Source organism: Anomaloglossus baeobatrachus, chromosome 6, assembly GCF_048569485.1.
Source record: "Anomaloglossus baeobatrachus isolate aAnoBae1 chromosome 6, aAnoBae1.hap1, whole genome shotgun sequence".
In the NCBI taxonomy this organism is placed as follows: domain Eukaryota; kingdom Metazoa; phylum Chordata; class Amphibia; order Anura; family Aromobatidae; genus Anomaloglossus; species Anomaloglossus baeobatrachus.
In genome coordinates this window covers 222,857,097-222,871,585 of record NC_134358.1, presented here as the reverse complement: position 1 = coordinate 222,871,585, position 14,489 = coordinate 222,857,097, and the positions used below count along the sequence as shown (strand labels likewise).

At 48.6% G+C, this 14,489-nt stretch overlaps 1 protein-coding gene across 2 annotated transcripts in view; it reads left to right on the top strand.

Annotated features, from left to right (window-relative positions):
• Positions 1–14,489, top strand: part of CDKAL1 (CDKAL1 threonylcarbamoyladenosine tRNA methylthiotransferase) — a 1,035,666-nt gene that overhangs the window by 26,757 nt on the left and 994,420 nt on the right. For both annotated transcript variants that reach the window (XM_075314700.1, XM_075314699.1), the window contains exon 4: positions 940–1,052. In XM_075314700.1, coding sequence (XP_075170815.1) covers positions 940–1,052 — 113 coding nt within the window. The remainder of the gene's footprint in view (positions 1–939; positions 1,053–14,489) is intronic.

Here is a 14,489-nt window from a genome sequence, read left to right as displayed (position 1 = left end):
TGTTCACGAGTGCCTGCCATTGTTAGGCTTATGTTACACGTATGAGTATCGAGTCTCTTCACTCGGCACGGTCTGCCGCTCTACGGACAGGAGCGTGTAGCTGCATAGAAATACATGCAACTGCACGCTCCTGTCCTTAGAGCGACAGACCATGCCAGGTGATGCAAATTGATTTTCGCACTAGTCACACTCAAGTGTGACTCATAGTAAAGTAGCTGTAATATGTTTTGCGATGAAATGTATCTGAGAACCAATCCTGACATATATGCTTCAGCTCCTCTTCTGGGACCAATTGATCTTTAGTGTCTAGGGAAGTGGATTGTCTGCTGACATTAACAATATTACCTGAGCAGAGCCTCAATATACTCTACGTTTTAATTTCTCCCATTGAACAAAGTGGGTGGTAAGGTCAGTCTGACAAATTGGAACCCCCAGAACATTGTCATTGAGTTTCTGTGTCCTACTCCTCCTGTATGTAAGGAGATCCAAATCTGCAAATTTAAGGGCTCTTGATACTGTGATGCTGCATTCACACTGAATTTCATAAATTACATACATTTCTATCAGAAGGACTGGCACCTTTTTTTTTTTTTTTTTCTTTTCCTTCTCCTTATTCCATCATATGTATTTGGAGGTATAGTTGGACCCCAAATTAAGCTTATAACAATATACAAGGCTGTAATCTGTGGGCACATTTAGTCTCATTAGTCCTTTGTCTAAATTCATAGCCTTGTGCTTTTTCAAAGGATTCAACATTCTCTGTTTTTTTTTGTTTTGTTTTGTTTTTCTTTTAAACCAAATTTTTATTTATTTTCTTGCAATGGTAAAATAGGGTACAGAATGAAGAAAATAAGGGTCAACAAATCAAAATAGCAAATAACATTAGTCTCTACAATTTATCAAAACATTCTTCGTTTTAATTGTCTCCTTTTCCTTCAGCACTATTCCAGGCACTCAGAAGATCTGGATTCGTACGTGGGGTTGTTCACATAACAGCTCTGATGGAGAATACATGGCCGGACAATTGGCTGCTTATGGCTATAACATAACAGGTATGAACTGAGCATTGAATTGGTTCTCCTATCACACAATTTTCATATTTATTTCATTCTAGCTTTTTTTTTTTTTAATTTCTATTAAGGGATTTTTAATTTAGCGTTTCATTTATTATCTATTATTGGGGATGTGACATGGTGTTATTGAGTCCTGAAATACATTGTTTTTGATTGAACAATGTTTGATCTGACATATCAATTATTTTAGACATATTTAGATTGTCTAGATAGCCAGTAAATCCATAAAAACTACATTTTGAGTTTCTTTGGGTAAAAAGCACTAAATAGTGTTCTTTGATGTTTCTGGTTTAACATATTTTATGATAAAGAATGGGACTATGTATTACACCAGCGCTGTGGAATGGCTGTAGTGAGCAGTCACCACCCAGATATGAGATAAAGTGAAAACACACCTGTGGAGCATACGTAGACTACCAGAAAAATGGTGGTCTGTTATGAGGTTTCTGACATACAAATATACCTAGCATGGCGACAAGGCATACACAGCTTGGATGTGTTAGGTTAAGTACATGTAATACATTAAGCTCATCATAAATTGCAAATATTTGAAATAAATGTTCCACAGGGAATGTTGTGTGTTCAGTTATTCAATGACAGATAGGGTAGCCACCGTATTAGATACTAAGGCTACATGCCCACAATCAGGGTTCATAGTGTGGCCAGGCTTCAAAGGAGATTGAGTTTTACATTATACAGCAATACCATTTTATTGCTGTTTATAGCACAAGCAATCAGACAATCGCAGGTTCAAGTCTCACTAACCAATACAGTGAAAAGTAGACAAAAATGTTAAAACTAAAAAATCAAAACCAGATGACATCCCTTTACCTTTTCTCCATTACAAATAAAGGTGATAAAAAAATATATATATATACCTATGGTATCGCCACATTCAGAAAAATACAATCTATCGAATTAAAAAAAAAAAAAAAAAAAAAATTAACTTGATTCATAAACACTAGAGGTGGGTGAATTGTAAAATATTTTGGTTTGTATTATTCGAGATGAATACCGTATTTTTCGGACTATAAGACGCACCTGACCATAAGACGCACCCTGGTTTTAGAGGAGGAAAATAAAACCAAAAAATATGGTCATGACACACTGTTATGGGGCAAGGATCTGCTGCTGACACTGTTATGGGGGTAATGTCCCCAAATTCTCTACTAAGGTACCCCATTCTGATAAGGATCCTCCTGCCTTGTATATGATCCTGCTCATATACCCCCCATCCTGCTAATAATATACCCCCCATCCATCCTGCTCATGATATGCCCCCATCCATCCTGCTCATGATATGCCCCCATCCATCCTGCTCATGATATGCCCCCATCCATCCTGCTCATGATATGCCCCCATCCATCCTGCTCATGATATGCCCCCATCCATCCTGCTCATGATATGCCCCCATCCATCCTGCTCAAGATATGCCCCCATCCATCCTGCTCATGAAATGCCCCCATCCATCCTGCTCATGAAATGCCCCCATCCATCCTGCTCATGAAATGCCCCCATCCATCCTGCTCATGAAATGCCCCCATCCATCCTGCTCATGAAATGCCCCCATCCATCCTGCTCATGAAATGCCCCCATCCATCCTGCTCATGAAATGCCCCCATCCATCCTGCTCATGAAATGCCCCCATCCATCCTGCTCATGAAATGCCCCCATCCATCCTGCTCATGAAATGCCCCCATCCATCCTGCTCATGAAATGCCCCCATCCATCCTGCTCATGAAATGCCCCCATCCATCCTGCTCATGAAATGCCCCCATCCATCCTGCTCATGAAATGCCCCCATCCATCCTGCTCATGAAATGCCCCCATCCATCCTGCTCATGAAATGCCCCCATCCATCCTGCTCATGAAATGCCCCCATCCATCCTGCTCATGAAATGCCCCCATCCATCCTGCTCATGAAATGCCCCCATCCATCCTGCTCATGAAATGCCCCCATCCATCCTGCTCATGAAATGCCCCCATCCATCCTGCTCATGAAATGCCCCCATCCATCCTGCTCATGAAATGCCCCCATCCATCCTGCTCATGAAATGCCCCCATCCATCCTGCTCATGAAATGCCCCCATCCATCCTGCTCATGATATGCCCCCATCCATCCTGCTCATGATATGCCCCCATCCATCCTGCTCATGATATGCCCCCATCCATCCTGCTCATGAAATGCCCCCATCCATCCTGCTCATGAAATGCCCCCATCCATCCTGCTCATGAAATGCCCCCATCCATCCTGCTCATGAAATGCCCCCATCCTGGTAAATGGCGTGTATCCTGTGGCACAGGAAAAAAAAGATAAACGTTTATACTTACCCTTCCTCACTCCCTGAAGCACCGATCTCTGTCTCAGGTGTAGCGCCGCTGTGTGGAGCCGTCACCGGTGTCTGCAGCATCGCGTCTTCCTGTCTGTGCCGGCGGTAAGCTGATCGATTCTGGTGGATACTAGCGGTGCGCACAGCGATGACGTCATCGTGGTGCGCGCCGCTAGTGTCCAGATCAGCTGACCGCCGGCACAGACAGGAAGACGCGATGCTGCAGGGGGGCGGCTCCACACACGGTGACGGGTGAGTACACTGATTCACTGCACCCCGCACTGATAATGATGCACGGAGGGCAGTGAATACAGCCGCACATGATCACTCCAGGCTGTAGTTGCCAGGGGTGATCACGGCCGGCTGCTAATTATGCACGCACCCCCCCCCCCCCCGCCCATCACCCCGCCCACCTGTCAGCGCTGGTTTCGCTGAGAGATGATGGGCGGGAGGATGGGCGTGCATATGTAATGAGTGGGCCCACGTGGTCACGGCAGGCTGTTACAGCCTGCTCGTGCCGCCGATGACCCGCTGCACCGCGGCACCCTCATTCCCCGCAGCCTTATAGTCAGACCATAAGACGCACCCCCCACTTTCCCCCAACATTTGGGGGGAAAAAAGTGCGTCTTATGGTCCGAAAAATACGGTAATTTTTACTGTTCGTGTATTCGTCACGAATACCGAACCCAACGCAAGTCAATGGGAAACTTGAATAATTTTCTGGAGGACCTTAGAAGTAGGTCTGGGAGGGCTGTAAAATGCTGAAATGGATGGAAAAGTGCTGAAACTGAATGGGGACAGCATGGGGAAGATGCCTTAATGCTGATTGTCTGTTTCTGGGAATAATGTTGTCAGGGTATTGCTGGGATTAAAGCTGGAGAATTATATTTGCTGAGTTTCCCTGCAGCTGTCACATTGCTTCCGGGTCTATCCATTAGACTCTGTGCTAGCGTCTGTGGTTTGTTGCCCTCACACTAGCTGTCTGGATCAGGATGTGGAATGTAAAAATTAAATAAATAATTGGGGGGATCCTATGTAATTTTTCTGTTAATTAATACCCAGCACAGAGAAAGCAGATGGCTAAATGCTGCAGGCCCCCAGCTGTGCGCATTATCTTTGCTCTATCAAAATACAAGGGACCCTATGTGGCTTTTTAAAAAAAAATATTTTAATAATTTAATAAAACGACGTGCGGTCCCTCCAATTTTAATACCCAACTATAAAGCAGACAGCTGGGGGCCTGTATTCTCAGGCTGGGGAGGTCCATGGTTATTGGACTCCACAGTCTAAAAATATGAGCCCACAGCCACTCCACAATTGTCGCATCCACTAGATGTGCCAATTGTGGCTCTTTACCCAGCTCATCCTGATTGCCCTAATGCGGTGGCAATCGGGGTAATATATTGGGTTGATGTCAGCTATGATTTGTCAAAAATCACAGCTGCCATCAAGCCCTGGGTTGGTAATGAAGAAGGGTCTATTAGACCCCTCTCCCTTTAAGTAAAAGGGAAAAAAAACATAAATACACAAATCCTTTATTTTAAATATTAAAAAACAAAAACACATTACCCTCTTAACCCCATAACACCTTCGCATGTCCGACTTAATTACACGACAATCCAGGCTCAGCTACATCCAGAAGCTGCAGTGATGGAAAACGCGACCGATCACTGCAGCTCCTGGGACAATCTGAGAGCAGCAAGGGACCCGCCTGTGAGAAGAAGTGATATCAGTCAGGTCACCAAAGTTCACAGCCGGGTTCCCGCGGTACAAAGTGTGACTGATGGTGAACCCACGGCTGGATTGCGGGACATGGCGCCACAGAACTCTGGCAATCCTGCAGTCAGGTCACCGGAGTTCACAGTTGGGGCTCCCTGCTGCCTTCAGTGAACGATGAACCCACTGCCCTCACTTTAAGTGGAACCCTCTGCTGGATTGCCGTGCGGCCATGTCCTGCAATCCCAACTGTCCGGCAATCCAGCAGCGGGTTTCACTTTCACTGAGAGCAATGGATTCCGCTTTCACGGAGTGCAGCAGGGAGCCCCGAGTGTGATCTCTGGTGACCTGACTGCTGGATTGCCGGACTTCAGTGCTGTCGTGTCCTGCAATCCTACAGTCCGGCAGTCAGGGCTCCTCGCTGCTCTCAGTGAAAGTGGAACCCTCTGCCGGATTGCTGTGCGGCCGTGTCCCGCAATCCAACAGTCCGGCAACCTGGCAACGGGTTCCTTTTTCACTGAGAGCAGTCGGTAGCCCCGAGTATGAACTCCGGTGACCTGACTATAGGATTGCCGGACTCCTGTGGCTCCATGTCCCGCAACCTGGCAGTCTGCCAATCCAGCAGCAGGTTCACTGGTGGTCACACTTGGTACCATATTAACGCAGCTGTGATCTTCGGTGACCTGACTGACGTCACCGGTTTTCACAGCCGGGTCCCGCGCTGCCCTCAGTGTGTCCCAGAAGCTGCAGTGATTGTTTTTCATCACTGCAGTTTCTAGATGTAGCAGAGCTGGGATTACCATCGAACGTCACGTTGATTACGTCAGACCAGTGGGGGTGATTTGGGGGTTAATAAATTGATGAAAGAGGTTGTGTTTTTTTTTTAATTTAAAGATTTTTGTGTGTATTTTCTGTTTGTTTTTCTTTTTTTTTTTTGTTTTGTTTTTACTTAGAGTTGGCAATGGGGACAGGGTCTCACAGACTCCCTCTACATTACCAACCCTTGGCTGACATCACCCTCATATATTATCTCGATTGCCACTGCGCCAGGGCTGAACCAATTACCGCGCCGCAACTGGCACACCTAATGGATGAGCCAATTGTGAGGTAGCAGCGGGCTGCTATGTTTAGACTGGTGAGTCCAATAACCTTGGGCCTCCCCAGCCTGAGAATACCAGCCAAAACTGTTTGCTTTCCCTTGTTTGAGGGGGGACGCACACAGTGTATATATATATATATATATATATGTATATATATATATATATATATATAATATATATATATATATATATATATATATATAAATATAATATACCGTATATACTGGCGTATAAGACGACTTTTTACCCCCTTAAAATAATGGCTACAGTGGGGGGTCGTCTTATACGCCGGATATACGGGGGGGGGGTGTATGTACACTGAAGCGTCCAGGGGAGGTGGGGGCAGCAGCTCTGGAGCACAGGGGAACGCTGCGGGCTGCATCCTTTGATCTCCTGCACCCGCTCATATAATATGCACAGCCGCTGTCCATCTCCAATGGTGCTGAAATCGCACGCAGTGAGGGGCTGGAGCAGCGGTGCATATTCTATGAGCCTGCGTCCCAGTGTGATCGCACATGTCCCCCATGTGTTAGAATATGGCCCCCAGGCTGCTGCTCATTCTAAAATAAAAAAGCTTTACTTACCCCTGCAGCGTTTCTCCCCGTGTCCCTGCTTCCACTGTGATCAGGCAGGCAGAGATCTCAGCCTGCTGTGCCGATCACATGACCGCACTGAGAACCAGGAAGTGGAAGAACAGAAGCACGGAGCCAGACAGGAGGGAGCTCAGCGCTGGAGGAGGTAAGGAAAGAGGGTTTTACTTTACTTTGGGCAGCAGCCTGGGGGCCATATCTGACACAGGGGGACTTGTGCGATCTATATAGGGGCCATGGGCAGCACTATGGGGGCGATATCTGACACAGGGGGACTTGTGCGATCTATATAGGGGCCATGGGCAGCACTATGGGGGGAGATATCTAACACAGGGGGACTTGTGCGATCTATAGGGACCATGGGCAGCACTATGGGGGCGATATCTGACACAGGGGGACTTGTGCGATCTATATAGGGGCCATGGGCAGCACTATGGGGGAGATATCTAACACAGGGGGACTTGTGCCTATTATGGGCCCCGGTGAGCTGCTTCTAACCCCCCAGATGTATGCCCTGCCAATCCCCCCCCCCCCCCCGCCGATGCCGCGGGTGCTGTACCCGCCGAGCCGCGGGTGCAGGCCCCACAGAGCAGCAGAGTTGTGTGTATTTGTCTGTTTGTAGCAGAGTTGTGTGTGTCTGTTTGTAGCAGAGTGTAGTACCATTGTTTCAGTCCAGTTGTGGCTTTATACAGCAGGGAGGAGCATTCCTTGCTGTACTAAGTGAACATTGGAGCGATTGATCTGTCAATGGCCCTTTAAAAACATATTGTACGGCTCTCGCAGAATTAAAATTAACATGTTGCAATCAAAGCAGACTTTTTTTTTCATTTGGGAGCGGGGTAGTCTTATACAGTGAGTATATCCCAAATTCTATATTTTTAGGGCAGAAGTTGGGGGTCGTCTTATACGCCGGCATATACGGTACATATATATATATATATATATATATATATATATATATAAATATATATTTATTTTTTAAAAATACGAATGGGGTGTTATGTATTTTGATACACAGCCAAGATAATGCACACAGTTGGCAGCTGCAGCCTGTAGCTACCTGCTTTATCTAAACAGGGTATCAAAATATGGCGGACCCTATATCATTTTTTTTTTCCGTTATTTTTTTTATTTTTACACTCCATTCCCATGACCTAAATGGCTAGTGTGAGGACAACCAACCACAGAGGGTGGGTAGGGGAAACAGGACTGCAACCAATCAGAAATGCCATCACAGACGGTGGGCGGGTGAGGCAGTGCATATTCATAAGGGTTAATGAGTGGACAAGGAATTACTGTGACAGGGAAACTGGGTAAGTGTAGTTCTCCCGTTTTAATGATTGGAAGTCATTTTTTTTCCTTTACTGCGCGAAAGCAATTACAGTAATGCCAGTAGTAAAGATGTTTACAGCATTACTGTGATTGACGAGCAATCTGCACCTGTTTAGTTGCTGAAAATCAGACACCAAACATATGGGGAGGGGATTAGAATCCCACGAAGCGGATACCACAATACTCGACGAGTAATGCATATCACGAATTCTTAATAGTCATGCGAGTATTGAATAGTGCCGAATATACTCACTCATCACCAGTTCATTTTTTGTAAAAAAAAATATTTGCCGGTACGCATCTCTGAGGCGAGGAGCGGGGGGGTGCTGTCAGGTGCCGGCGGCCGAGATTGAGGAGCGGGGAGGGGGTGTTGTCGGGCGGCCGGGAGATCCTGTGCACAGTTTACCTATTGAGGCACTGGGCGGCGGAAAACGGCAGTCCCCATACAGCTCCGCCCCCCCCGGCCGCATTGCCGCCCCCTGAATATAGTGCCGCCTGAGAAAATTGCTCAACTTGTCCAGTGGATGGTGCAGCCCTGTTTCTCATTATTCAGTTTTGTAGTCTGTACGCTAATTTCAATCAAAAACTATGTAATTCAGATTTCAAAACAAAAATAAAAAATGACATACTGTATAATGGTTTTTTTACACTTGCAAAATATGGTTTTCGACTTACCTAGGCTGTATTCTATAAGAAACGCCAAATTTCAACCAAATTCATCAGGATCATTAACACTAGCTAATGCCGGTTCGATAGCGCAGAACGTGCCCACCGGTTCTTCAACTATCATCTTATTTGTTTCTGTCTCCACGTCTGTTTGGGATCTTTTGCGTGCCGGAGCCGCACCGACCGAGAAATAGTGCGTTATTTTATCCATCGAAGACAAGTTTGACGAAATAAAACTCAACAAACCAAGCTTCCTCCATCCTCCATCCCCCTGTTCCCTCCATCCTCCATCCCCCTGTTCCCTCCATCCTCCATTCCCCTGCTCCCTCCATCCTCCATCCCCCTGCTCCCTCCATTCTCCATCCCCCTGGTCTCTCCATCCTCAATCCCCCTGATCTCTCCATCCTCCATCCCTCTCGTCTCTCAATTCTCCATACCCCTGATCTCACTCTATCCTCCCTGCATCCTTCTTCCACCTGCACAGCCTGCCACCCTCTGCACCCCTCTCTCACATACCCTACACTCAGTGGCGTAGCAACTGCTTTTGCTGCCCCGGGTGGTCGTCAAATTTGCCTCCTCTCTCCGTTGGCCGTCGATAATCCAGAAACCTTCAAAAATCCGGAAAGCCATCAAAATATTTATTTTTCATGCAACTACAATCAAAGATCTAATTTTAGACTGCTGCTATTAGTCCTAGACTTTTTACCTTTCTACACACATATGTAGGCCTCGTATACACACACACAGCTCTGCTCCATACATACAGACACACACAGCTCTGCTGCATACATACAGACACACACAACTCTGCTGCATACATTCAGACACACACACGGCTCTTGGAGGCCCACACATGCGGCTCCGGGGGCCAGCACATACGGCCATGTGGACAGAGCCGGAGGTGCTAGCCCTCAGCGCTCTTCAGATTTTCCAGTACGCTGTACCGGCCCGTACCGCCGCAAAAAAAGCACTGCTCATCACTAGTAAACACCCTAAACAGAAAAAGAAATAAGCAATCAAAAAATGTGTTATTTTTCAAAGTTTATGTTTTTGGGGCTTTTTTTACCACTAAAATAATAACACTGGCCAGGTTTGGTATTGCCGTTATTGTACTGATGAGGAGAATCATACTGCCAGGCCATTTCTACACATGGAGTATGCAGTTAAAGCATTTCCCAAAAAAACAATGTCAGAATAGTTTTTCTTTACAATTTCACCCAATTTAGAATTTTTGTTCCCGTTTTCCAGTACACTATGTGGCAAAATGCATGGTGCCATTCAAAAGTACAACTCGCCTTGCTGTATAACAAGCTATGATATGTCTATGTGGACATGAAAAAAACCAAAACTTATAGCTCTTTGAAGAAGGGATGAAAAAAAACAAAAATTCCAAAGTGGAAATTGGCTGTGTCAGGAAGTCAACCACAGGTACGAAAGACCCAAACATGTGCCTGGCTAGTAACAGGAGTAATTAGCCTGTATCTGAAGTGGTGAAGTCCCCAATCTCGTGTAAAATGTACTGCTGGCCCACAATCTAGGGCAGAGTTTGGCAAAGTGTAGGCCGCAGGCTACATCCGACCCTCTTGCTGTTCCAGTCCATGCCCTCGCCCATCTCCTGCCATCCGCTTCCCGATGTCCCCTCTATTTGCATCCTCAGGATGCAGACAGCAATGAATATATTAGTGGACGACAAAACCGCCAGCTCCTTCTTCCACTAATCGGCCAGCGAGACAGCAGACGCAATGACATCATTATATCGGCTGTACACAGAGTGTCTGCATCGGACAGAAAATCAGAGCGCTGGGGGAATTGGAGGTGTGTGTGTGTTTTTTTGTTTTGTTTTGTGGTCACGTACTTTATGTAGGAGGGCTATATAGTGTTCATACAATATGTAGGGGGGCCATGTGGGGGCTCATACTGTTTTTGAGACTTATGTGAGGTCTCATTCGGTATGTTGGGGTGCTATGGGTGCTAATTTACATCAGCATCATTTCTGAAACTTCATATTTTTGTTACAAGGATTAAAAGATTAGCTTCCATTTCTCATTTTCTTCGTCGCTCCATTGGGAGACCCAGACAATTGGGGTGTATAGCTTCTGCCTCCGGAGGCCACACAAAGTATTACACTCAAAAGTGTAACCCCCTCCCCTCTGCCTATACACCCTCCCGTGCATCACGGGGTCCTCAGTTTTATGCTTTGTGTGGAAGGAGGCACACATCCACTCACACATCTCCATTTTAGTCAGCAGCAGCTGCTGATGGTATCGGTTGGAAGAAAAGAGGGCCCCCACGGGGCCCCCGGCATGCTCCCTTCTCACCCCACTAAGTCGGCGGTGCTGTTAAGGTTGAGGTACCCATTGCGGGTACGACGGCCGGAGCCTCATGCCGTGTTTCCTTCTCCATCCCTGAGGGCTCTGGTAGAAGTGGGATCCGAAGCGGTCATCCAGGTTCTGGGACCGTGCTCCCTCCGCAGCCCCTGAGGGAATCTGCTGGACAGGAGCTTATCTATTCTCAGGGACAGGGCCCTGCATCCACGAGGTACTCTGTGTCCCTATGGGGACGGTGAATGGAGCGCCTGGTTTCCAGACGCCGCATCTGACTGCTGAATAGTGAAGACCGGGGACTACCGCGCCGACCGCGCCTGCTTGTCGGCCGCGGTATTAAATTTAGTCCCCGGCTTCATCGCGGCCTAGTGGAAAAACTCCCGCCCCCAGACCTGTCTATCAGAGATAGGGGCGGGATAGCCGACCTGACGTCGGATGTGAGGGCCGGCCGGGGCATCCTGTATGCTCCCTCCCCCCTCACTGATCACTGTGGGGACCCCAGATTCCCGCACTTTTCATAACGCCGCCCATGGCTTCACTCCTCCCCTGAGAGCTCCGGCAGCCATCTTTAGGACATTCTGCTGGTGGAGAATCACAGAGAACAGCTCTGCAGCTCTGGGAGACCAAGGCAGGGAATCTGGAGCACACACACCCCGCTTTTTAGCGGTCGGTAAGCCGCACCGGTCACTCGGTGTTAGTCCCCCTGGGTGCCGGTATAGAGACGTGTATATATATACTTATTTCTGTTCGGCCGGGGTATACCCTTTTTTCTATATACCCTCAGTGATCACGCTCCTGGGACACAACAGCATGTCGCGACCACAAGGAGCAAGGGCACTAAAGCACAGGGTTTTTTTGCGACATGTACCTCTTGTAGGGCCATGTTACCTGCGGGTTCCACCTACCCTCACTGTGAGCAATGCTCGGCCCCTGTTACGCTTGCTCAGCCGGAGCCTCGGTCACTAGTGGGCCCCTCGGCTCAGGCAGACCCCCCTGCTTCCACTGTCCAGGTGGCAGCGACAGAGTTTGCAGTTTTTGCTGAAAAGCTCTCAGAGTCCCTCTCACAATCCATGGCTCAGTCTATGGACAAATGGTCTGCCAAGTTGCTGGAAGCCCTGCAGTCCAGACCGGTCCTTACTCAGGCCCCGGACCCTGTTAGATCGGCGTCTCCAGGTCCCTCTCGGTACACCCCGGCCGGGGTGGGCCCTAGGTCTCACGTGGAGGACTCCTCCACGGACCACAGTCCCAGACCAGCTAAGCGGGCTCGCTTGGAATCTTCCCCGACTTCTTCACGCTGCTCAGGTTCCCAGCTTGAGGACTCTCTGGAGGACGAGGCGGAGGTTGCAGCTCAGGGCTCGGACCCTGATGTTGCTCTCAATCTTGATACACCTGAAGGGGACGCCTTAGTAAATGATCTTATCTCGTCCATCAATCAGGTGTTGGATCTATCTCCCCCGCCTCCACCTATAGAGGAGTCGGCCTCTCAGCAGGAGAAACACCAGTTTCGGTTTCCCAAACGTACACGGAGTGCATTTTTTGATCACTCTAACTTCAGGGATGCCATCCAGAAGCCCAGAGCGGTTCCGGACAAGCGCTTTACTAAGCGCCTTACTGACACACGTTACCCCTTCCCCGCTGACGTAGTTAAGGGTTGGGCTCAATGTCCTAAGGTGGATCCCCCAGTCTCCAGATTGGCGGCTAGATCTGTGGTTTCGGTTGCAGATGGCTCATCACTAAAAGATGCCACTGACAGGCAGATAGAACTCCTGGTGAAATCCATCTATGAGGCCACGGGAGCGTCTTTTGCCCCGGCTTTTGCAGCCGTGTGGGCACTACAAGCTATCTCAGCTTGTTTGGCTGAGATTAACGCGGTCACACGTACGTCTGCCCCGCAGGTTTCATCTTTAACCTTTCAGGCGTCGGCGTTTTCTTCCTACGCCATGAACGCAGTCCTAGACTCTGCTAGCCGTACAGCGGTGGCATCCGCTAATTCTGTTGCAGTCTGCAGGGCCATGTGGCTGCGCGAATGGAAGACAGACTCGGCTTCCAAGAGGTTCTTAACCGGTTTGCCGTTTTCTGGCGAGAGATTGTTTGGCGAACGATTGGATGAGATTATTAAGGAATCCAAGGGAAAGGACTCCTCCTTACCCCAGTCCAAACCTAGGAGACCTCAGCAACGAAAAATACAATCGAGGTTTCGGTCCTTTCGTCCCTCCGCCAAGCCACAGTCCTCTTCGTCCAATAGACAGGACAAAGGCCAGAGGAACTCCTATGCGTGGCGGTCTAAGTCACGCCCCCAAAAGGCCGCCGGAGGCACTGCCTCCAAGGCGGCCTCCTCATGACTCACGGCATCCCCGAACCGCATCCTCGGTCGGTGGCAGGCTCTCCCGCTTTCGCGACGCCTGGTGGCCACATGTTCAAGACCGATGGGTGAGAGACATCCTGTCTCACGGTTACAGGATAGAGTTCAGCTCTCGTCCTCCGACTCGTTTTTTCAGAACATCCCCGCCCCCCGCGCGAGCAGACGCACTTTTTCAAGCAGTGGACGCTCTGAAAAAAGGAGTCGTGACCCCCGTTCCCACTCAGGAACAGGGTCGTGGTTTTTACTCCAACTTATTCGTGGTGCCAAAGAAAGACTGATCATTCCGTCCCGTTCTGGACCTCAAATTGCTCAACAAACACGTGAGCACCAGACGATTCCGGATGGAATCTCTCCGCTCGGTCATCGCCTCGATGTCACAAGGAGACTTCCTTGCATCGATCGACATCAAAGATGCCTATCTCCATGTGCCGATCGCACCAGAACATCAACGCTTTTTGCGTTTCGCCATCGGGGACGAACACCTTCAGTTCGTGGCATTGCCCTTCGGCCTGGCGACAGCCCCACGGGTTTTCACCAAAGTCATGGCATCCGTTGTGGCGGTCCTGCATTCTCAGGGACACTCGGTGATTCCCTACTTAGACGATCTCCTAGTCAGGGCACCGTCTCGGGCGGCGTGTCAACACAGCCTTACCGTCGCTCTGGAGACCCTCCAGCAGTTCGGGTGGCTCATCAACTTCCCAAAATCCAAGTTGACACCGACCCAATCTCTGACCTATCTAGGGATGGAGTTTCATACACAGTCAGCGGTAGTCAAGCTACCACTAGACAAACAGCTGTCACTGCAGGCAGGGGTGCAATCTCTGATTCAGACTCAGTCACACCCCTTGAGACACCTCATGCACTTCCTGGGGAAGATGGTGGCAGCGATGGAAGCAGTGCCCTTCGCGCAATTCCATCTGCGTCCGCTCCAGTGGGACATTCTCCACAAATGGGACAGGAGGTCGAACTCTCTCGACAGGAACGTCTCTTTCCCTT